General features: G+C 44.7%; 1 protein-coding gene across 4 annotated transcripts in view; it reads right to left on the minus strand.

The window, feature by feature from the left end:
* Positions 1-22843, minus strand: part of COL16A1 (collagen type XVI alpha 1 chain) — a 125514-nt gene that overhangs the window by 8440 nt on the left and 94231 nt on the right. For 3 of the 4 annotated variants that reach the window (XM_053398952.1, XM_053398949.1, XM_053398951.1), the window contains 17 exons: positions 22733-22768; positions 19691-19774; positions 19431-19466; positions 18799-18843; positions 15213-15266; positions 14423-14476; positions 13777-13830; positions 13481-13525; positions 12865-12918; positions 7992-8027; positions 6944-7006; positions 4112-4183; positions 3158-3211; positions 2714-2758; positions 2095-2139; positions 1066-1119; positions 272-325 (listed from right to left, as the gene is read on the minus strand). In XM_053398952.1, coding sequence (XP_053254927.1) covers positions 272-325; positions 1066-1119; positions 2095-2139; positions 2714-2758; positions 3158-3211; positions 4112-4183; positions 6944-7006; positions 7992-8027; positions 12865-12918; positions 13481-13525; positions 13777-13830; positions 14423-14476; positions 15213-15266; positions 18799-18843; positions 19431-19466; positions 19691-19774; positions 22733-22768 — 885 coding nt within the window. The remainder of the gene's footprint in view (positions 1-271; positions 326-1065; positions 1120-2094; positions 2140-2713; positions 2759-3157; positions 3212-4111; positions 4184-6943; positions 7007-7991; positions 8028-12864; positions 12919-13480; positions 13526-13776; positions 13831-14422; positions 14477-15212; positions 15267-18798; positions 18844-19430; positions 19467-19690; positions 19775-22732; positions 22769-22843) is intronic. The other variant, XM_053398950.1, reaches the window with a different exon arrangement.

The following is a 22843-nucleotide window of genomic DNA, read 5'->3' on the forward strand; positions in this document are numbered from 1 at the left end:
GAGGGGTCCTGTTTTTATTTTCCACATTAGCTTGTGCAGAAAGCACAGCTGCAGAGCGTTCTACTGGTTTTTTTTAAGGAATCCTGAAAAGTGAGAAAGGACCCAAACTGAAAAATTAACTAGCTGCATGGTCTTTTGCATAATGTTTCACATGAATCTACACATTATGGATCTTCTGGAAAGCAGGAACTCATTTTAGCAGGTGACTCAGACCCAGCCTGAGCCCCAATAACAATCATGCAAAGGCTGAGAATTAAGTATTTTTACTTACAAGGTGGCCGGGAGGACCTGGTCTGCCTTGAGGTCCCATAGGGCCTGGCTCTCCCTGAAGGAAAAGTAAGAAAGAGAAAGCTGAAGGATAACATGGAAAGTCAGATCAGACACATGACTCTATTCTGTGGAGACTAATGACTCATCTTCAGATTGCTCATATAGTAGGCTTTAAGTGCATGTTGTATATACATTCTTATACCCAGGTCAGATTGGCCAGTGACTCTGTTTTTTTCCACTCTTGCAAGCTACCCTTCTGTGAAGCATCTGCTCTTGCTTGCACTGCAGGCTGCTCTGCATGTCACAAGGTGTTCAGGGAGGAGCTGGCAAATGAACATCCCCATAGCAACAAGGTTCCCAAGTTCTTTTTCCCCATTGGGGGAATGGCTGCCACTCCTTTACATCGGAGAAATAAGAGGTCTGCACAGTATGAGGATAGGAACTTTACCCATATTTTAGTTTGCCCTGCTCCCTTAGCAATCTTGCCAATCCCAGCCTGTTTATCATTGTGAATTGCTGTCTGCAAAGCCCCAAGCTTCACCTGCATGACCTTGCCTTAAGTTCCTGACCCAGGAAAGTGACTGTTATATACACATGCAGCTGCTGCTGCAATGGGGCATAGCATGAGTGTTACAGGGATAGAACAGCCCATTGTGCATTAGAGCTGTGGGCTGGATTTAGTGGCTAACTCCATCAGTCTGTGAATCCAGAATAAAAGAGTACAGTCTTGTGTTGTGTGCCCAGAGCATTGACCTGTAAAAACAACACACTTCTGGTGGCGTGCTGATAACTCACCTCGGCTCCAGTCCGGCCAGGATTCCCAGGTGGCCCTGCAGGACCACAGTCACCCTAAGAAGTAATATATGCACGATTCATCATGTTTATATGGGATATTCCACAAAAAGCTGGCACAGTCTGGTCCTGGGGACCCCAAGAACATAGATCCATAGGAGGATGGGCTTGCTATGATTGCTGTGCATGCCTCTCAATGCACTAGTGTGACTGATGTGTCAATTGAAGAAGTCGCAGGTTGTATCTCTGATCTTCTACATGCAAAGCAGGGACTCTGCTGCAGAACACTGGAGGGCTATTGCCCCAAATATTTCGTAGCCTGTTGCTTCAGAACACCTTTGATGTTTGACTACTCTGTACTAGGAAAAAATAGGTCACCCAAATTCTGCAAGAAGAATCCTGTGGCCTGCACAGATCAAACAAGTACATTTGCATGCTTTACTTCACATTACTAAGTTTCACCCCCTCCCTGCAATTTTCATGATTTATTCTGCTAATTATTAAGGGTGGGAGGAAAGAAGGCATGCAGGGCTCCCTCTAAAGTCCTGGCTCCCTGAGCACAGGAGATCCTATTTAGCCAGTCTTCTAGTGCCTACTGCTGCTACCATAACATGAAACTTGCAGTTTTGTTTTTAAATGAAAGCTGATGTTCCAGGAAACTGAATTCTTAGCCCACAACTATGTTCTGTGATCAGGGCCAGCCCACACATGAGGCAATGTAAGATGACTGCATCAGGTAGCAGGATCCACAGGGGCAGCAGATACCGATGTAGATCTTTATTCCCCCCCCCCTTGTTCCTTACTTACCCCTTCTGTCCTTGCATGGAGAGGATGCCATTTTTTATGCTTTGCTTCAGGTGCCAAATTGTCTTGGGCAGTCCCTGTCTGATGAGCATTCCTTTTTTTGCACTTCTATATGGAATTGTCTCCATATTCCTTACTGGGCCCATCTTACAGATAGCATTGATTTATTTTAATTCTGCCCCCCTCCTCAAAAGCACCTATCACTTAATGATGCTTGCAGTCGCTGACCTTTTGTCCTGGGAGACCGGGGTGACCTGTTTTCCCTTTGAAGCCCTAGAAGGAGAAAAGAAAAAAAATAGAGTTTTCATTGATGGTTCTGAAGCAGCCTTGGCCAACCTGGTCCCTTCTAGATACTTTGGACTACAATTCCCATTGGCCCCAGCCAGCACTGGCTAGGGCTGATGGGAACTGTAGCCCAAAACATCTAGAGGGCACCATGTTGGCAAAGGCTGTGTTAGAGTAACTCTCATAGTTGCTGAGCAATTAAGCTCTAGGCCCACAGCTATGGATCCACCCCCCCTTTTTATAGTTGCCAACAGACCAGAACATAACGCACAACCATCCCAGCTTGCTCTTGCACCTTTAACGACAACACCCTGACCTCCAGAAATTGGCCAGTGAAGCTTTGCACAGTATGTAGATAAATGGTACTGCCACCTGCTAATGTCTGCATTTCAAGCTGAAAGTACAGCGGGTGCAGATTACTTAAAGGGCATTGTCCTACTGCCCTTGTCAATACCAGCTTCTTTCAGTGGGAAAAGAGGCTGCCCTGAAGTGGAAAGCAGTGGGACTAAGGTTCCCTACTTTCCATAGGTCCAACATGGTCATAAGATGACCTGCAACTTACTGGAGGTCCCATCCTTCCTGGAGGTCCTGCAGCTCCTGGGTCGCCCTAGAGAAAACGACAAGTTAGTACCACCAAAGGGCAGATGCTGGTGCAAATCTGAGAGTTTTACTGGTAGATTTAACACTATCTGAAGCATAAAGTTCCTTACACATCATGTAAAGGAAGCAGCCGTCACTCCTCCAGCCCCACTAGATGGGTTTAGGCTGCTATCCCAGATGCAGTCCTGGAGTCAAGCAGAATGCTATGCTTTTCATCTCTTTTTTGGTCTCACGGTGCAATCCCCAAGCAATCAATGCCCAATGGGGTAAGGTCAGATCAGAGGCAGAGCTGAGCTCACCAGTAATTCTGAGACACAATATAACTGATGGTGTGTGTGTGTTTTAAAGTCCAAAATAAGTTGTAGGTGAAGACGTTGCCACCATCTAGCGGGATTCGCATCCTTACCCGTAGCCCTGGCTTTCCGTCCTTCCCATCTAGTCCTTCCAAACCAGGTGGACCCTAGAAATAAACTCAGGTTATAGATGCATTCATTCCTTGCACTGTCATGTAGATAACCAAGATTACATGGCCAACAGTTTATATTTATATATTGCATTATAAGCATGCACATGGGCTTCACAGACATTGGCTCAGTTTCACTTCAGATGTTACACTGAATGGCGACTAAGGAAGCTAAACTGTGTTTTGGGGTAATGTTTGACCTGACAATACATAGTTTCCAAGCCAAGTGAGAAACAATGGGTTGAAACTAGTTTGTAAACTATATTTTGTGGCAAATTTTGTTTGGTGCAATCAACAAATCATAGTTACAGCTATCATTCCAGCTTCTGAGGCAGTTGCACCATGGATATAGGAGTGAATTTATCAACATACAAAGTTGAGGGTGGAAAATGAAAGCTGACAAGGAGTTCTAAACCATGGTTTGCTTGCTGAATATTTGGCAGAACAAACTATGGCTTGGGTTCTAATGGCTAGCACAAGCCATGGTTTATTGTGACGTCTGAACTGAGCTATTATTTAAGTGACACAATGATTACTACCATGTTAGGGCATATTGGTGTGCTGTAAAAGGGTCTGAAGTGTCCCAGGAAAAATTACGGTAAGTCTCCTTGTTAGAAGCGTCCATCACTCCATCCATCACAGGTGCATGTGAGCCGAGAAGCGTCACATCTGCCCAGAAAAGCACACTCCAGTCATGAGCAGCAGAGAGTTTAAGAAATTTAAAGTGCAGGATGAGGTTGGCTTGCATCACCTAAATAACTACCATAACAGAGGCTTCATTGTGGAGCTGTGTCTTTCCCCCCCCCTGCAGAGTACCTAGTATCATGGCTAATCTAGCCTAGTTGTCTCATATCCATGTTCAGGATCTGTAAACTGCTGAGCAACCAGCATACTTACTTGAATTCCAGGGGGTCCTGGAGGCCCTGGTGGGCCCGCCATGCCAGGAGAGCCACGCATCCCCTCGCTACCCTGTAAAAACCCACACAACACCAAATGATTACATTGCTATGACTGCCGTGCATGGAGAAGAAACCAAAATAGAGGCAAAAGGGAGCTGGGCGTGACAGATGCATTCATGATTCCTTTGCATTCCTCCTGTTAACTACCTTTTCCTTGGGGAATTCAAGTGGGTGGGGGGATAATTTGGATCGGGGGAGGTTGAAAGAGCATGTGGAGACCACCTGGGCATGGCAGCTGATACCTGGTAGGCATATGAAGCACAGCTGTCAGTGCTAAAGGCTTTGGTACCCTCTTGATGTTGTTGGACTCCAGCTCCCCTCAGCACAGCATGGCAGTTGCCATACAAACCATCTGGAGGGTGCTAGGTTGGTATATGGGATGTATTGTAGCAAATGATTCACAGGTGTTCCCACAAATTGGTGCCAGAGGATTGCAGAAGTGCCCAGAAGCCAAGACCTGTTTGAGCTCGCTGTGTCTTACCTGAACAAGATATTTCAGGCAGTCATTCTTTCCATACCAGTTTCAAGCTGCACATTTCAGCCAATATCCACCTCCCTTAAACTCTAGAGGGCTTATTCACCTTTCCTCCACTCTCTCCAAGCAATGTTCATACTTTAGAGATACGTGTTTGAGCGCTGTTTTTGGTATTTTTGCCTGGACCTTTCCCCACCAAAACCTGCTTTTTAGCACTCAGTTGGCGCAAACAGCAATCCACAGAAAACCAAATTGACGTTTGTTCCGATTGAGTGCTATAGAGCGGGTTTTCGCAAGGGAAACTATTGGGCAAACCTCAAAAGCAAAACCCCATCTGTGCCTGGAAAAAGCAGGGCGAACAGGTAAGTGAGCAAAAGGCTTACTCTCCAGTAACTGCTGGGATAGCTCAGTCAGTAGAGCACAAGACTCTTAATCTCAGGTGGATCCGAGTCCCACGTTGAGAAAAAAATTCCTGCACTGCTGGGGGTTAGAACAGATGACCCTTGTGGTCCCTTCCAGTCCCAACTCTACAATTCTATGACTCCAAGACTTGAATCATTGATTCAATTTTTTCCCAGGTGCTATCCTAGCAATGAGCTGCAGGTGTCAGCAGAGGCCAGGGAGCAGGGGTGATCTGCTCCTTTCGACTACACTTCTTTCTCCTCCCAGTCCCATCTCTTTCCCTGGGCAACTCAACAGCTATTTTCTCCTTAGAGGTATCATTGGTGCTGCTAGAGAGCTTTCCTGAAAGATGTAGCACAAATGACCCCTTCTTCCCGGATAGTGTTTTGTCAACAAACATGGGTAGAGGGTAAGGTTTGAAGACAATTCTCATTGGAACGACTCTGTGACTTGCCCACAGCGACTGACTGAGAAAAGCAACTAAACCTGCCCCTTCCTGGTTCAGCAGGTCACCCTCTAACCACAAAGGCTGTCTTGTCATATGAAGGAACATCACACTCTCAGGTAGTGATGGATGACGACCTCTCGGCTCACCCCAATTTCTACTTGCTTTCAGTGATTTCTCCTACTGTCCAGTGGGGGGAAATAAAACTCAAGCATTTTCAAATGCTTGCAAGGAAAGGTTATAAATGGTGAATGGATGAGCTGATTCACTTTCTTAGCCCTCCTGCAATTTGCCCCATCCCTATGAGCCCCCAGATTCCATCTGCCCTCCTTCCCTTCTCCTACATTTGTCTGGGAGTGAAGGAATGCAGAAAACGTCTCCATTTCTCCCTCCCACTATTGGGACTCCTAAAGCATCGCAACCACACTGTCCCTGGATACAGCAAACACTGGAGGTATAGTTCTCCAGGGATGCCTGGAGGGCAATGTTTCCCAAAAGCTGCCTTCCATGTGGGAGGCTGTTGTTGGCAATGCTGTAACTGAAAGGGAGGGAAGCAGAGAGAACAACCTTTCTCCTGCCGCTGCTTTCCCCATCCTTGCTACAAGGTGAGTCTTTAAGGTGAGAAGGGAAAGAAGCAGCAGGGAAGGAAAGGAGGTTGGTCAGAAAGGGTGACACAGATGCGTATCAGCAATGGGCAGGGGACATGGGTGAAGCACTGACACTGGCTAGTCCTTCCCCATTCCCTGCCATTAACAGGAAAAGTGAGACTCATTCTTTCCATCCTTTCAATATTATGTATGCCAGGACACTTTTAATTCCTGGATCTGGCAGGGATTCAATTCCTGGAATAACCAGGCTAGCTTCCTGGTGAGGTAATGACCCTAAGGATGGGGCATTAAGGTAACAAAGGAAGCAGCTGGCAGTTAGAAAGACAAATGCCAGAGTTAAGAGTTATGTGAGCTAAAGGCTAGAATCTGGAAGCAGCAGGCTGGGAAGACAGAGAGTCAGAATCATGCCTGATTTTTGCTTGAATCCAAGGCTGCAGCTGTGGGAGAAGCAAGACCCCACTTGTGGTGTTGATGCTGTGAACCCCTCTATTATAGACTCAGGTTGTATATATGTGTAAATAAACCATTTATCATAAAGACGCCACAGTCTCCACTGTGCCGCATTCCCAAAAGTAAACACAGACCCTAGGTGAGTGCCTGGAACCCCTGGAATCTCGCACCGCTCAGAGACTGGGGTGGTGTGCAGCCATGTTTTACATGTTTAGGGAAGTTTTTTTATGTTTGATTCTATTTTTAATATTTTGCTGGGAGCCACCTAGAGTGGCTGGGGAAACCCAGCCAGATGGGCGGGGAATAAATAAATAAATAATTATTATTATTATTATTATTATTATTATTATTATTATTACTACTACTACTACTACTATTTCCCCTACTCACCTTCTCTGCTGGAGGCCCTGGAGGTCCAGGTGGTCCTGCTTTCCCTGGGAAGCCTGGCGGCCCCTAATAAGCAAAAAGCAACAGATAGTTTTGAGAAGCCATTTGGCTTTGGAGTCTATAAACAAGCTTCATTTGAGAGGAAAGCTGCAGTCAGGCCAAAGTGGCTGTTTTGTGCTAAACAGGAAAAAATTAAAATTCTATACTAAAAAGAGCTGAATTCTGCAGCATGTATAAATTATCCAGATTAAGCAAATTTGCATAATTTCCATTTCATTGCATAATTTATAATGAGGAAGAGGCCAAGGCGCTGGAGCTGCCTCCCGCCCCTCCCTGCCTGCTCAAAATCTTATCCGACCACCCTTTTGGCTTCTGAGATTTCAACAGGCATTGCTCATGTGCATTTTTGCAACCGTAAGCACTAGAAATATGCTTTTAAGAATATATAAACTGAGATTCTCAGGAAGCTGAATTCCGGTGCCACGTTCCAGGGCTTCTTCTGCACTTATGCTAAATTGGCAGCACACGCAGACCGCCCTGCCTTTTGCTTGATAGCTTGCTTCTGAAAAGGAGCCGACACCTCCACTATGCTTAAAGCTTCCAAATGTTAAGATTCCTGATATAGCCCTTCAATTCCTGTTTTACAAAAAGGGGCAGAGAAAGCAGTTTTTGGATAGTTTTCACACACCATTTGAAATGTTTCTGATCTCTGTGGTGACCCTCTGCCAGCCACCGCCTGTAAGCTTCTCTCATCTGCTCCTGAAAACCCATCATCCCAGCAAAATCCCTCTGTAATAATCAGACAAAAGGCTGGTTTCGCTTTTGTTTTTCTTACATCTTGATTGCCTTCTTGAAAAAGGACTAAAGATCCTTCCCCCCTTAATTGGATTTATTTTAGGATTCTGCTCTGTTAAAGATAACCACAAACTCTCATCCAAATCCCCAGGGAGGAAGGGGGGAGGGCTGTGGGTCTCCTGCTTTTTCACAGTGCTGTTCCAGCACACCCAGTGCTCCAGAATCTAAAAACTCCTTTGAGATGTGCAATACTTACAGGTGGTCCTGGGAAACCAGGTTGACCTTGAAATCCCTGGGAAGAAAGGAAATGCTGATCAGCCACAAGTAAAGCCGCAGCAGAGTGGACCAAATAGGTACTTGAGTAGAGTCACATTTTTTTGCAGGTAAACCTCTGGGACTGCAGGTTTGGAAACAGTGGCTTAATGGCACTGAAGGCCATGCTGTAGCCTAGGGGGGCATCAGAAGCAGGGGTGAGGAGCCCCCAGCCCTCTATGTCCAACCTTTGGTACTCTTCCTAAGCCAAGCCCATAACATCATTGCTCCTGGCTGCAATGTGTGTCCTTCATCTGCGACGCCTTTTGCTAAACCTCTGGGGTTTTTTTGTGTACAAATATCAGGGCTTTCTGCCCTGGCCTTGCCCACCACTGTCACACAGCTGCCAGAAGGTTGCCCAAGAATGTGGCTTTCAGAAGGAAAAAAGATTGGCTACCCCTGATCTAAATACCAAAAGGGGTATCTGAAGCTAAGGAAGGTAGGGTAAGACCTGGGAAGTACCCTGATTTAAAATGCCTCGGGGGAGAGAGCCTCCTTGGCAGATACTTTGAGCTCTTTGGAAGGACAGCTTATGTGTCAAAACACTTAAAGGGAGCAGAGTGTCATCTTCCCCAACTGCACCCATTTAAGAAGTATGGAAGTCATTTTACCCTGCAAAGATCAAAATTCCGAACGGACTGGTGAGACTCAGGTTCAAATCCTCACCACTTAGGCACAAAAAATGAATTTGGCCCAGTCTCAGCCTAGTCTACCTCACAGGGTTGATGTAAATGACTTCCTAAACCAGGGAATGCCAAAGTATGGTGCCCTAAGTGCCTTATAAAAAGAGATCAGGCTGTAGAAGTGGTAATTATACAATTTGTGACTAATTTTGGAGTTGACATTCCAACTATGGTTACTCAGTGTGCTGTTTGGTGTAATTTTTTGCCTAGCCTATAGAAGTTGGGGCAGAGGCAGGAGATGCAGAGAAATAATGAAGGCTTTAAAAAAAGCCTCTTTTGTTCTGTTCGGGTTGGTTTTTGTTTTTTTTAATCTGCTGCGTTTGCTCCTTGTCATTATGCTGTATTTTACTTATGTCATTTTAATGGTGTTAGCTGCCTTGGCCATTTTTATGGAAAGTCTGGAAGCATGTTTAATATAAATAAATAATACATAAGCAAATAAATATTAATGTTAGGCAGCTCTTTTTCATTCCCCATTCAAGTGGTGGTGGGGAGAGGGGATGACATAGATGGTCCCCTCCCTCTGGCTTTAAGCTTGCTTCACCTTGACATGCCAGCTAATCTGGGATGGATGAAAACCCCTTCCAAGGCATCCACCACCATTTCATTATTTTTTTCCGGAGCCAAGGCAGGTAACAGGGCAGAAAGGATGAACAGCAGGATATTGTCTCTCTCCCAGCAGGCGTTTGGCTGGCACAGAAACAGCAAACAAGCCAGGTGATCAGTTACCCCCCAAGAAGAAACAGGATTTCAAGCTTTAACTGACACATTGGTTGGAAATCCCGGATTGGGGAAACTCTACATAGCAGAAGGGAGTGTTTAAGCCAGCACAGCACTGTCTGGTAGCTGTTTGACATGCTTTGTGCTTACCTGCCTCACGATGCAAGGAGGAAAATTCTTTTGCAGCTACTCCAAGTACTTTCAAACTAAGCATGCAAAGTGTGGAATTGCTTGTTTGTTCACTTGCTTTTTAAAATAGGATACCCACACAATGCCGTCATCCAATAATGGTCATTTTGTATTTTCCCAGGTGTGGGTGTGTCCATTTCTTCTCAGATTGCATTAAGTCTGTTTTTGCCGCCACCCCCATCCCACCAGAGAGTGGAAGAGTAGCACAACCTCTAGAGGGATGGTGGAATCTGTGGCTCTGCAGATGCTGTTGGACTCCAACAGAAGGTCTTAAACTGTTTTGCAAAAATGCTTCAGGGAGGGAAGAATGGCTCTCCCTGGGTAAGTTTCTCCATCTTTTACAGCAGTGTCTCCTAAATGTCTCAAAAGGGAAGCATACCGTTTTAAAATATTAAAAATGGAAGACACACACCACCCTTACAAACTGACTGTTTTACACTGTGTAAAATGTGTCTAAGAGGAAGATTGGCCTGTGCTCAGAGCCAGCTCCACTGTACCAGTATGAATCACTGATCTGGCCATGTGTCCAGAATGAGGCAAGCCCCAAATAGGTATTCATGCAGAGAGGCAACAGGCAGCCTCCTCTGAGTATGGGTAATTCTGCTGCCTCTCTGCATCAGGCATGAGCGAGGGATCTAATCAGACCCAAATCAGAGACTCAGCAAAATTACCTGTCCCTAGGAGGAGGCTGATTGGAAGGAGGCAAGATCAGAACACTGAATCGTACCACGGGGCAGCATGGAGTTTCCTCTGTGGGCTTGCAATCCACACACCTCATAGAAACTAAGCCAACATGACATAAACACCACCATAACTGCAGACAGGTGGAATTTGTGGCAAACTTGAAGAGAAGAAAGGAGGGCCTGGTTATGATACAGAGTCAGGCCTGCATTGATGCCTTCTCTCCAGCTAAGCTAGAAGCAAAAACTACGCCAAGGCATTATTGACAAGAAAAGGAAGGCCTTTAGATCTGGCAAAGAGAAATAAACTGTGCCACTAAGAAAAAACGTATGCCAACGCTAAGGCTGAGGTTAAAAAAAAAACCGGAGAACTAAAGAACACCTGGCGGATTAAAAAAAAAAACAACCCTCAAGAGATCCAGCACTTAGCCTATACTCAGGATGCATGGGGCTTCTTTAGAGCCACAAAGACCATCTATGGGCCAATAAATTATGGTATAAACTCCCTACACTCAACAGACAGCACCACACTTCTAAAAAATAAAGAAGCTATTGTGTTGTGTTGAAAAGAACGTTACCAGTATCTCCTTAACCGCAACTCCCCTGCAGCTACCGAGGTCCTCTCACAAATCCAGCAAAAACAAATTAGAAATGAGGTTGCGGTATCTCCAAATCTGGGAAAGTTGTGTACATAGCTGTCGACGTTTCCCTTTTTTTTAAAGGGAAATTCCCTTATTCCGAATAGGATTCCTTGCAAGAAAAGGGAAAAGTTGACAGCTATGGTTGTGTACAGCTATTAACCAAATGAAAAACAGCAAAGTCAGAGTCTTCAAAGTAGGCGGAATTGAACTTACAATCGTTTTAAAAAACCATGATAGAACCGATTACAGAAATTATTGAGGAATCTCTTTATTTGCCATGGCCAGCAAAATTCTTGCAAAGATCTTAGCAAACCGTCTCCTAACTATATCCGAGGACACCCTTTCTGAATCCCATATTGGTTTTAGATCTTCTAGGGGGACAGTGGATATGATTTTCACTGCTCAACAGCTTCAAGAAAAATGCAGAGAGCAAAATCAACCCCTGTATATGGTGTTTATTGACCTGACTAAGGACTTCAACACTGTAAATCGTACTGCTCTGTGAACTGTCCTTCTGAAAATCAGCTGCCCAGATAAATTTGTGAACATCCTTCAGCTCCACCACAATAACATGATGGCAACAATCACAAATAACAATGGCTCTCAAAGTGAACCATTCACAATGGAATCAGGCGTTAAACAGGGTTGTGTTATCACCCCAACTCCATTTATTATCTTCATCGCCATGATTCTACACATTGTCGAAGGGAAACTCCCCATCAAGGTAGAAATCATATTGAACAGATGTTAAGTTATTTAATCTGAGAAGACTGAAAGCAAAAAGTAACGTTACCATAACTTCTGTCATAGAGCTTCAGTATACTGGTGAGAATGTAGTGTGTGAACACTCAGAGGATGACCTCCAAACAATCCTAAATATCTTTGCAGAAGCTTATGGAAAACTTGGCCTATCGCTCAATATCCAAAAAACCAAAGTGCTGCACCAACAAGCACAAAACAACCTCTGCAGCGCCACAAGTCTAACTTAATGGTGTAACTTTGGTAAGTGTTGATCACTTTTCCTACCTGGGCAGATAACTTTCCACAAGGGCCAACATCAATGCCGAAATCCAGCATCACCTGAACTCTGTGAGTGCAGCTTTATCCAGATTTAAATGCAGAGTGTTTGAGGACCGGAAGATTTGTAGGGAAACCAAAATGCTTGTTTACAAAGCTATTGTACTACCAACTTTACTATACACTTCTGAAACATGGATCACTTATAAATGCCATCTCCAACTCCTTGAAAGATTCCTTCAATTTGAAAAATTGTACACATCACTTGGGAAGACAGGCGAACTAATGTCAGTGTACTGGAAGAAACAAAGATTATCAGTGTCAAAGCAATGATTCTTCAACATCAACTTTGTTGGACTGGTCATGTTGTTTGGAAGATTGTCATCTTCCAAAGCATCTACTCTATTCCGAACTCAAGAATGGAAAGTGAAATACTGGTAGACAACAAAAGAGGTGTAGTATAAGCACTGATAACTAGGAAACACTGGCCTGCGAGTGCTCCAACTGGAGAACCGCTTTTACCAAAGGTGTCATGGGCTTTGAAGAAGCACAAACTCAGAGCGGAAAGGAGAAATGAGCTAAGAGGAAGGCACGTTTGACAAACCCTCATCGAGATCAACTCCCACCCGGAAACTTATGTCCCCACTGTGGAAGGACATGTGGATCCAGAATTGGCCTCCACAGTCACTTAAGGACTCACTGTTAAGACTGTGTGTTCATGGAAGACAATCTTACTCGGCTTTGAGTGATCACCAGAGAAAGAAGAAGAAGAAAGCATAGTGTGCTAGAGTATAGCAAGGAGGCACACTGGGCTTGACCTGTGGCCCACTTGCCAAATACCTTAGCCACTACTAAACTAGAAGAATCCGAATACAGGAACACCTCACCTGATCACCTTTTTCTCCTGCACTGCCCGGCAGTCCTCGTTCTCCTCTTGGACCCTGATGTACAGAGAGCACAAAGGTGAGGGGGACACACTCTTTTCAAGGAGCTCCCTGCAACAAACCTATTGCTGACCTAGTTCTTGCTGGGATGGCTAAACCTGTGTCTGGGTTGTGCCTCTTCAGCAGAGGCAGATTTAGGGCAGCATGATCGGTTCTGGTCAACGCAGGGCATTGTAACTATAACACGATGCAGTGGTTCCCAATTAGCTAAGTACTGAGGACTCCTTGTTTTTTAAACCCAATTCTTACTTTTGAAAATATTGTTATCTCTATGGAAGCTTTTGTTCTGTGAATGGTGTCACTGACCCCCCCACGGACCACCAACTGGGAACAACTGATGTAGTAAATAGATCAAAAGGTGAAAGGTTGGGGAGATGGCGAAATTTGGTCTTTCACAAGGTGCCACTGAAATTTAATTAGCAACAATTCTTTCTAATGTGGTCCAATTTGACCATTTGCTGGCAAAAGTCCAGGCTCACTGTATGTGGCACCAGGTGCCCACCGATAAAGGTTTGATTGGCTATTTCAGAGCATACATACAACTCAGCTGTGAGCTTACCGCTGGTCCAGGGGGCCCTGCAGGACCATCCAAGCCTGGAGGACCCTAAAGAAACAAAGGGAAGACAGAGGAGACATTTATACTGTAACAATCCAGGGAATGAGGCCATGTTGGGGAAGATATTTGCCAAGTTCAAGAAGGATGTAAGCGTAGGTACCAAAGCAAGCCTCATTGGTGAGCATGTCAGAGCGCAGTGCCCCAACTGAAAAGGCTCACCCTCCAGTCATTATCCACCTCAAGGAAGGGCCTCTGAGGATCATGCAGGCATGTTCAGGCAGGAGAAGACAGGCGCTTACCGATTCTCCTTTCTCTCCAGATGACCCCACGTATCCTCGTTCTCCTTTAGCACCCTGGTAGTAGGTTAGGTAGGTAAGGAGAAAGGAAAAGACTTGTCATCACATGATACTGGATTAATTGAGCAGGGCAGTCAACTTTTCCAGTGATTTTTTCCCTCCCCCCCCATTACGTTCAGAACTTTAAACCTTACATTTTGAATTTTCAAATTCTGAATTAAAACAAAACAAACATGGGAATTTTTACTATGGAGAACATTAAATATTAACTTGACAAGTTTGATAATTTACACCTTAAATCTTTAAAAATCCAAGAGGGTCCTCAGCAGGGTATGCTGTAAAATTATTCAAAAGCAAAAAGAATATATAAGTGAATTTTGGATAGCAAAAACTGACTAAATACAATGTGCTTGAGTCTGTTTTGCCTGAGGCATTTCAGCTCTCCTGCAGACTCCTGCTTTGTGACGTGTGGGCCTGGCTGACCTGTTATATCTGTTTTTTCCTGCACCACCAAAATAGATTTTGTGTGGCGGCACACCTGAGGCCCTCCCCACCCAGCAAGGGAGCCAAACCTTTCCCATCCTCCCTCCACCTTTTCTCTGCCTGCCTTATTTGCCATTCCATCCTTCCCTTTGCATGCCATACTTACAGGTAGTCCAGGAGGACCCATTGAGCCAGGATATCCAGGCTGACCTGGGGGACCCTGTGGAAAAGGATGTTGGAAAAGCATCAACACACAATAGTCTTGTGGTCTCAGACAACCATCACTGTGCCAGACAAACTGCTTCCATGCAGTTTGTCTGGCACAGTGATCCTGATCATTGTTGTCGTGTTGCAAACTCCATTCCAAAAAGCCTGGCTGAATGTTAAAAAGTCAGAAATGAATGCATCCTCTAATCTTCATTAATAATTGTAAGTTACCCAAAAGATGGTTGTTATTAAAAATTATTACTGAAGAAGGTAAAATGCTGGTCTTGGGTAAGTGTCAAGAAAATCTCTCCAGATCTAGACAATCTATCTAGAGGGCATCACCTTAGATAACAGATTTTTGGTTCCATTCATTGAGAGAAAAAAGTCATCAAAATATTGGATTGTCCATCATACACACTAAAAATGTCTTTGGTTGTCTTAGTAACTCACTTTCCTGCTGAAACCAGCTGCTACTATTTGCTTCAGCCACTCAGATCCCATGATCACACAAAGAGGATCTCAACTAGGGTTAACAGCATCTATCCCTCTAAGACATCTAGTTGAAAGGTGCTCTAGACCTTCACCAGATGTTTTGGACTACTACGGCCATGCTGACTGGGGCTGATGGGACTTGTAGTCAAAATAATGTGAAGGGCACTAGGTTGGTGAGGGAGGGCTAGTCTAGATCGACAAGCCCCTTGCATGTTTTGTAGCTCTTCTGGAGTTTAGAAGCAGGACCCATTACTCACCGATTCTCCCTTGGATCCAGGGGGGCCAGGTGATCCACGTTCACCCTGGAGACCCTTTGGGAAGAAATACAAAAAAGGGGTGTTTCACATTTTCTGTCCCCTTTTCATCTAATTGCATTTGGTGTGGGTGGGTGGGAGGGTGCTCTAAGCCATATAGCAGGGTGGGGGTGAATGGAGAATGGATTGCAGAAATGAGAGCCCGGTGACACAAGTATTGAGTGGCCTTGAGGCAATCAGATACCACCTTCATCTGGCTACTGTTGCTTGGAAAGCTGTACCTCTTGTTAAGATTTTTTGGCATTCAGTTCTCCACAGGTGACTCTTCTTTTAAGAAATTGGACCAATAAGATATTATTGATAATGCATTGAACAAAGTTTTGGAATGGCAGTGCTTATAACAGTATTTCTTCCCACATCGGAAGATGCTGGTCTAGAAAAGGGCCAGTCAGGGAGAAACCTTGCTGCATGATCTGTGTGTTATCTATATGACAGAATTTTCATACACAAACATGAACACACACACACCTACCTTCAAGTCCAAGTGACGGCGCTTACCTTGATACTCTTTCAAAGGGAAAGTACTATGTACATCCCCAACCCTTCCCACAAAAAAATCCTTCCAGAATGATATCATGGCAAAAGAGTCAACTGATTGGATTTCTTTGTGCTCTGCAAAAGGCATCTTGGACAATTTGGTGAATGTGCACAGTAGCGTGTGTTGCACAGTAAAACAGCTGGAGAAGCTTTAATAACATAAACATGCAAAAAGAGCCTGCTGGGACGGGCTAATGGTCCATCAGGTACAGCATTCTGTTTGCATGGTAGCCAACCAGATGCCTGTGAGAAACCGGCAAGCTAAATGTGAGTGCAATAGCATCCTCCCCACCTGCGATTCCCAGCAACAGTTTGGTTGACATGTCACATTTCCAGCATTGCCATTTTTAGGATTCTAGAGAAATCAGTACGTATCTTCATCTTATCCCATTGTTCTTTTGTGCTTTCTAAAACTACCTCTGCAAGAGCTACAAAAATCTGCTCAAATCCAATCCCAGTCTCCAACCATGGTATCATCCAATAGGTTCAGGAGGAGGACACAATCCAGCCCAAGTTGTTTTGACTAAATTCCATTGGGGTAAAAACGAAATCTATCTTAGTTTGCAACCCTATGCTTTAGTCCTGAATCTCAATGAACTCAGTGAGGTTACTTTTGTGTAAGCAAGCATGGGATTAGGTTGATATTTGTGTGATGAATTAAATCCCAGTGGATACTGATTAACTTTTGTTGAATTGTGCCCAAAAATTGAACAGTGTGTGTGGGGGGATTGTTCCCCCATTCCTTATGAGAGTCTTGCCAGAATTCTTACAAGTAGTTGCTTGCAGGAAATTTGCCTTCTATTTTTTGTGGTGCTCTCATTCTAAATATTTTGGATATCTAACGTCATTCAGATAATCTTCTTTAACAGCTGCACCCCCCCAAAGAAAAAAAAAGTGGGTGAAGAAAACCAGGCCCCCACCTTGTCCCTCCACTATGTAACTATCTAAGTCTTCCTTCTGCTGTGCTCCCTCCACCACTAGCAGTGGGCAACCATCACCACACATGATGCCCAAGACACAGGAAGAAGCAGTCTCTCAAAGCAACCAAGGAAGTGAACTGTAAGACAGGATGAAAGGTGGGTCCATTTTTGCAGCCCCAGCATAAGAAGTAGCCCAACACAGAAAGCCTGCGCACAAAAAAGAGGAAAACCCCAAATGGCACAGGAGATCATTTATTAGGAAATTCATTTTGAGCCTATGGAAATAACTCCAGTCAGTGGATGTGTTCTAGGGCACTTCTAGACTGTTTCTGCTTTGAGGAGGGATTCGACCACACACTAGCAAATTCAGGTTTTGCAATCTAAGTAAATTTGGAGCTCTTGTGCAACAAACCTGCTTCCCTCAAAGGCCAGACCTTTTGCAATAAGGAAAGTGATAGGAAAATGCATGAGAAAACATGGGCACCTCCTGACTACGACTGTGGGATGGAGGGGTTACTATTTCCCTTATAAGCCACTGGGGAGAGAAGGGTTTCAGCCGGAGTCCATCCTATTCCATTTAAGATCTGGAGAGACTGAAAGTGAACGGAGTAAACCTGGGCTTCACTTCTGAACAGAAATCCCAAGACGCAGGCAGAATTCTCCACAGATTACAACTCATTCATCCATCCTTGCTAGCAACTTTCAGTGGAATATTTAGCAAATGGAGTATCATTTTCAGTTTACATAATTGTCAGGAGCAGCAGCTGGCTGTACATACAACTCATCAGCTCATTTATCTGGTCAATGGGAGTCACTCCAGCAGTTACCTTTTATTCAGAAGGCACTGTGTCACAAGCAGCCCTTAACTGGGTGTTGTATCTAACTGACAGAGCTACACAACATGAAATATGAGAATGACTTCTCTATTCATTGTCATGTGACCCACAAGAGTGGGGAGGCTCCCCTGGTGCTGCTAACAATGTGGGGTTAGTTCGGGTTACATGGCGGTGCTGGGCAGTGATGGTTTTCACTGGACACATTGTTGACACCAGCACAGGGCCACGCCGCATAGCAATTAATCACACAGACTGTGGGAGTTACAGTGCCATTAGTGGGATGAGGTGCTGAGGGATGAGATTAAGGAATTAACAATGGTGATGGTGGTGGTCAGGTGAGGGTGGAATGAGGATTTCGAGAACCAGAAACACAATTTGCATACATGACACAGAAGGAAGGCGGTTTCATTTTGGAGTGGAATCATAGAATCTTAGAGTTGGAAGGGACCCAAGAGTCATCTAGCCCAACCACCTGTGATGCAGGAATCTCAGCAAAAGCATCCATGACAGATGGCCATCCAACCTCTGCTTAAAAACCTCCAAGGAAGGAGAGTCCACAACCTCCTGAGGGAGACCATTCCACTGTTGAACAGCTCTTACTGTCAGGAAGTTTTTGCGTATGTTCAGTTGGAATCTCCTTTCTTGTTCCTTGACATTTTCCCAGCGTTTATCCGCCATGGGTTCACAGTCAAGTGGAACCACTTCATCTGAAGGGATTCAACTCACAATGAGCAGCCAACAATTGTTGGACAAGCTATGCACTGAGAGAAAAGTTAACCGTGGGAATACATTCTATGCGTAATCTTTGTGGGCAGAAATGTGACTAGATCTGTCAAGGTTTCTCAGCATTTGGCAGAGGTGAAGATGTCCCTTCACAGCCAGGACTCTGGAAGGTTTTAGAATATGCTTGTATGGGGCTGAGGGAAGACCACAGAATGACCCTGATTAACCAGTTTGGAGGCTAGGATGAATCCCAGATTAGATGATTCCCATGTTGCCAAAAGGTTGGAGAGCCTTCCAGTCCTGCTGATCCACATCTACAGAAGATGGGCCTTTATCAGGCAACTTGACTATATGGGGGCGGGGGTTAGATCATGTGACCAAGTGTGCATGGGAGGTTGGCTGTGCTATTAGATACAGAGCCTGGAATAGGAGGGAAGAGGAGGAGGGGTGAGAAGCCAAACAAGCGGCGGCGACAAAGGACTGCACAGAGCACGTGCTATACTGGGTTCTTACAGGTAATCCAGGTGCGCCAGGCGTTCCAGGAAAACCTGGGGGGCCCTATGGGAAGAAACAGTGAAATCATACCTTGGCAATCACATTGGCTAGGCTAGGGAAGGTGGGTGAAGATAGAGGAAACCGAAAGCAGAGATTTGGCTTCAATGGACAGGGCTTTCCTGACACAAGCAGGACTTAATTTCTCCCATCGCAGCACCAGTGTGATGGACTCACCTTTCCAAATGAATCCATCGCCGTATTCCCCAAAAGCAAGGCTACCTTGGAGTACAGAGACCTGCCTATCCCTTCCTTCTCCCCAGTGCAATTTGAGCCCTTTTGGTCGGAACTTGTATTAAACACAATGAGCAGCTGCTCACAGCCTGGATGTAAAAGACCAAATATACACCATGGACCAGGCACAAAAGAGGAAGGTTATATTTAAATGCATTTTCTCTCCCTGGCTCTTTGGACAGGTTTCAGCTTGTGGTGAAACGGATGCTGCAAGGGTCAAAGGCTTGAGGGAGAAAACAAAAGCATTTGCATTGTGATTTTAAATTGTTGCAAATTGTGAATGGTGCACAGGCACCAGAAGGGCAGCTAAAAATCTTTATTGCAAATGGAAACAAAAAAGCAGAAGCTGATGTACTCACAATTGGTCCAGGAGGTCCTCTTGGGCCTGCTGGGCCCTGCACAGAAGGAGAAGCAAAGAGAAAATTGTAATTCCTAAACTCAAGATATTGTGGCAGCATTGTGGCTCCTTGATGTCATAACAACAACAACAACAACAACAACAACAACAACAACAATTTATTTATACCCCACCCATCTGGCTGGGTTTCCCTAGCCACTCTGGGTGGCTTACAGCATATCTAAAAACATAATTAAAACATCAACAATGGGGTGACATTACCTGTTCCCCCCTCTCTCCAGGTAATCCAGGGATTCCAGGATGGCCGGGACCTCCAGCACAATCTTGGTCATTGCTACTATCGCCCTGGAAGGGAAGACAAGATGCACTGAGTCAATCCCAACCTTTCTACGCAGTTAAAGGATGCCAGCAGTTTCCAAACAAAGAATGGCATCTACTGGAGGAGGACTTCCAGCAGCTTTCAGTTTACAAGCTAATGTGATCCTTGCAATTGCCAGAAGGATAGCCATGCTGGTCTGTTGAAGGAAGAACAACAAAATGTTACATGGCACTTTAAGAGCTAACAAATTTATTATGAATAAATAGCTTTTGAAGACCACATTCCATCCATTGCACTAAGTGTAAGCCTGAACTGGCAAGCATATATACATGCAAATATGAATGAGTGAAAAAGCACAGGAATGAGTTCAGAGGGAAATAAAGTACAAGTAACAAAGGATGCAATTACCTGAAAACATAATTGTTACATTGTCCAGTTAAGAAGGCAGTGGTCCCACCTTGTTAATCAGTCACTGTAACTATTTTGCTTTCAGATAATTGTCGCTCTTTGTTGTTCTTGCATTTCATTTCCCTCTGAATTCACTCCTACACATTCCTTCCCCTGTCATGTGATATATATGTTTACCAGTTCAGGATTGTGGCTCAATCCCATGGTCCATGAAACCTTGTGCCATAATTAAATTTGATATTCTTTAAGGTGCCACAAGACCTTTTGCTGTTTGCAGTTCTGGTAGTTGTGATTCAACTGGTCAAAATTTCCTGATGTGCTCTTTGTCCTCTTCCAGATTTTTTTAAATAGACAAACAGAAAAAAAATATTTAAGACATAGGTCAAGAGAATGAGCTCTGTTTATGCTAGTTGCTTCAGTCCAATAGTCCTGGATTTTCACACAACCCCACCACCAATGAACATCTATTTGGACTAATTTCAAGAAAACAGCTTCTAGAAAGAAATCTCAGTAAACTGAGCAATGATGACCATGCAGTAAAATTGGCCATTGCCAGACCTAAGATTGCATAATTTACAGTTCAATCCTAGGCATGTTCTCCCAGAAGTAAGTTCCACTGAGTTCAATGGGACTTATTCCAGGCTAAGTGCATATAGGGTTGCAGCCTCAAGGAGGAGCCAACTCAGACTTTCGGATCCATTTCCCTTTGGAACAAGACCCAACTTTAATGCCAGAATTCACATCAGAACAGATCAGTGAACTGGCACTGGGCTAGGGAACTTACATTTTCCAGAACCCACAGTCCCATAGAAGATTAAATCAGTGTAGCAGCTGTTTTGGGCTGCCTATTTGCATGGACTGTTGACTACAGACAAAATACTTCTATATTTAGACTCATTCTAAAGTGGGTAATATATCATTGCATCTCCACCATTTTTTTAAAAAGACAAATAAAGTTGCAAAGGTCCTTGATTCTGAACAGGATCACAGAACAGGGCCATGGTGATTTCTTATTTCCCCCAATACCCAGTTAAAACTGCCCAATACCCAGTTAAAATACCCAATACCCAGTTGAAACTGCCCAACCGCACTGTTCCAAGCTGCATTTGCTATTTGATAGGCCCTCCCCTTGGCGCCCAGAGGAGAGACACTCCATCTTGTCTGGTGTGCTTGCTTAGATATTTTTGTGGTTAGGTACTTTTTATTGATTCCACCCATCCCTTAATTATTTGTACTGTATACTATTCAGATACAATAATACTGCCTTAGATTCTGCTTGTTAACTGGATGAGTTTCCTTCATTGGCCTGGTTCTCTCCTCCACAGAGCCATTTCCGGTTCCCAGGGAAATGACCTTGCAGGCTGGGAGCAAGCCCTATCCACGCGCATGGAGCGGGATAGCCCCTGTGCCATTGGGGGGGGGTCCTCGGCCATGTCATCCCTGGCCGACCAATCTGGACAGTCTGGGGGCGTGGCACGGGCTATTTAAACTGCCCGTGGCCAAGGACTTGCCCCCTTTTCAAGGGTATTCCGTTAAAGGAATCCGAGAGGCATGGTTTCTTTCTGAAACCCCAGATGGGGGGCTAGGGCCATGGCCCAACCCCTAGCGGTGACCCTAGGGGAGTTCCTAGTTGATGTGCATCAACAGGACTCCCCCTACTGGTGGTTAACCCTTCCAAGACTTCCTGCGGATGGGCAGGAGTCAGATATAGTCGTGTGGTTTCCAATGCCTAAGCCAACAGCACTTACATTCTGTAACCAATAAAGCTGTGGCCTTTTTCACCCATTAACCCAAAATACTGTTTCATGTGTCTTTATTCCAACCTCCCGGGAGGGTCTGGGACCTTGCTACGCAATTATTTTTGCTACTGCACCACACTGAATTACCCAAACCTGGGCTTGTGGTTAAGCTCTCTTCATAGGTTTATTCTTAGCTACAGCTCATGGTCTGTCCAGGCCACGACTTAGCAGCAAAACAACCATGGAGGGCAAGGGTAGCTGCAATCTCCTCCTCAGAGGAACCTGCATCCTTGCACATTTATGCCAAGCCATGGTTCTGCCAGGTATTTCACCCATGGAAGGCACAACAACTGACTTTCTGGAATTATCGTCGGATTTTAGCTCACCATAATAATCTACTCAAGGTACCTTTGGAGATCAAGGAATGATGTGAAATACACATATCTTCAGAATCCCCTAAGCTTCCCCTAAGCTTTGCTGAACCTGAAGTCTCAGCAACTTGAGCTGAAGAGTGAAGTGTCTTGGATCAAGGATAGTATAGGGCAAAAGGGTCTCAAATTGTATCAGTATAGACTGGCATTTCGCTACAGGCATATATATATACCTGTACAGCACTGCTAGTGAGAACATGATGATCAAGAGGACACAGAGCTTGGTCCCCCTCACTTGGCTGATGAAGAACCCTTAGTGCAAATAGTATGTTCTGATGATGACACTTTTTGCATACCACTGGGTGGAAGAAAGGTACTATTGATTAATTAACTCATAGCATATTTTAGGCTTTTATCTTTTCCATGATTCCCTCTCCATAGATACTCAGCCAAGAGTTTTACTTACCCGAGCCTCTTCTGCTCTGGGGTAAAGAGCAAAGCACTGAAAGCAGATGAGATGCAGAAATTTAATTTCTTATCCAGAGTTTGCAGTATGACTTACCATTACAGTTCAGTA

Source organism: Podarcis raffonei, chromosome 8, assembly GCF_027172205.1.
Source record: "Podarcis raffonei isolate rPodRaf1 chromosome 8, rPodRaf1.pri, whole genome shotgun sequence".
NCBI classification, from domain to species: Eukaryota; Metazoa; Chordata; class Lepidosauria; order Squamata; family Lacertidae; genus Podarcis; species Podarcis raffonei.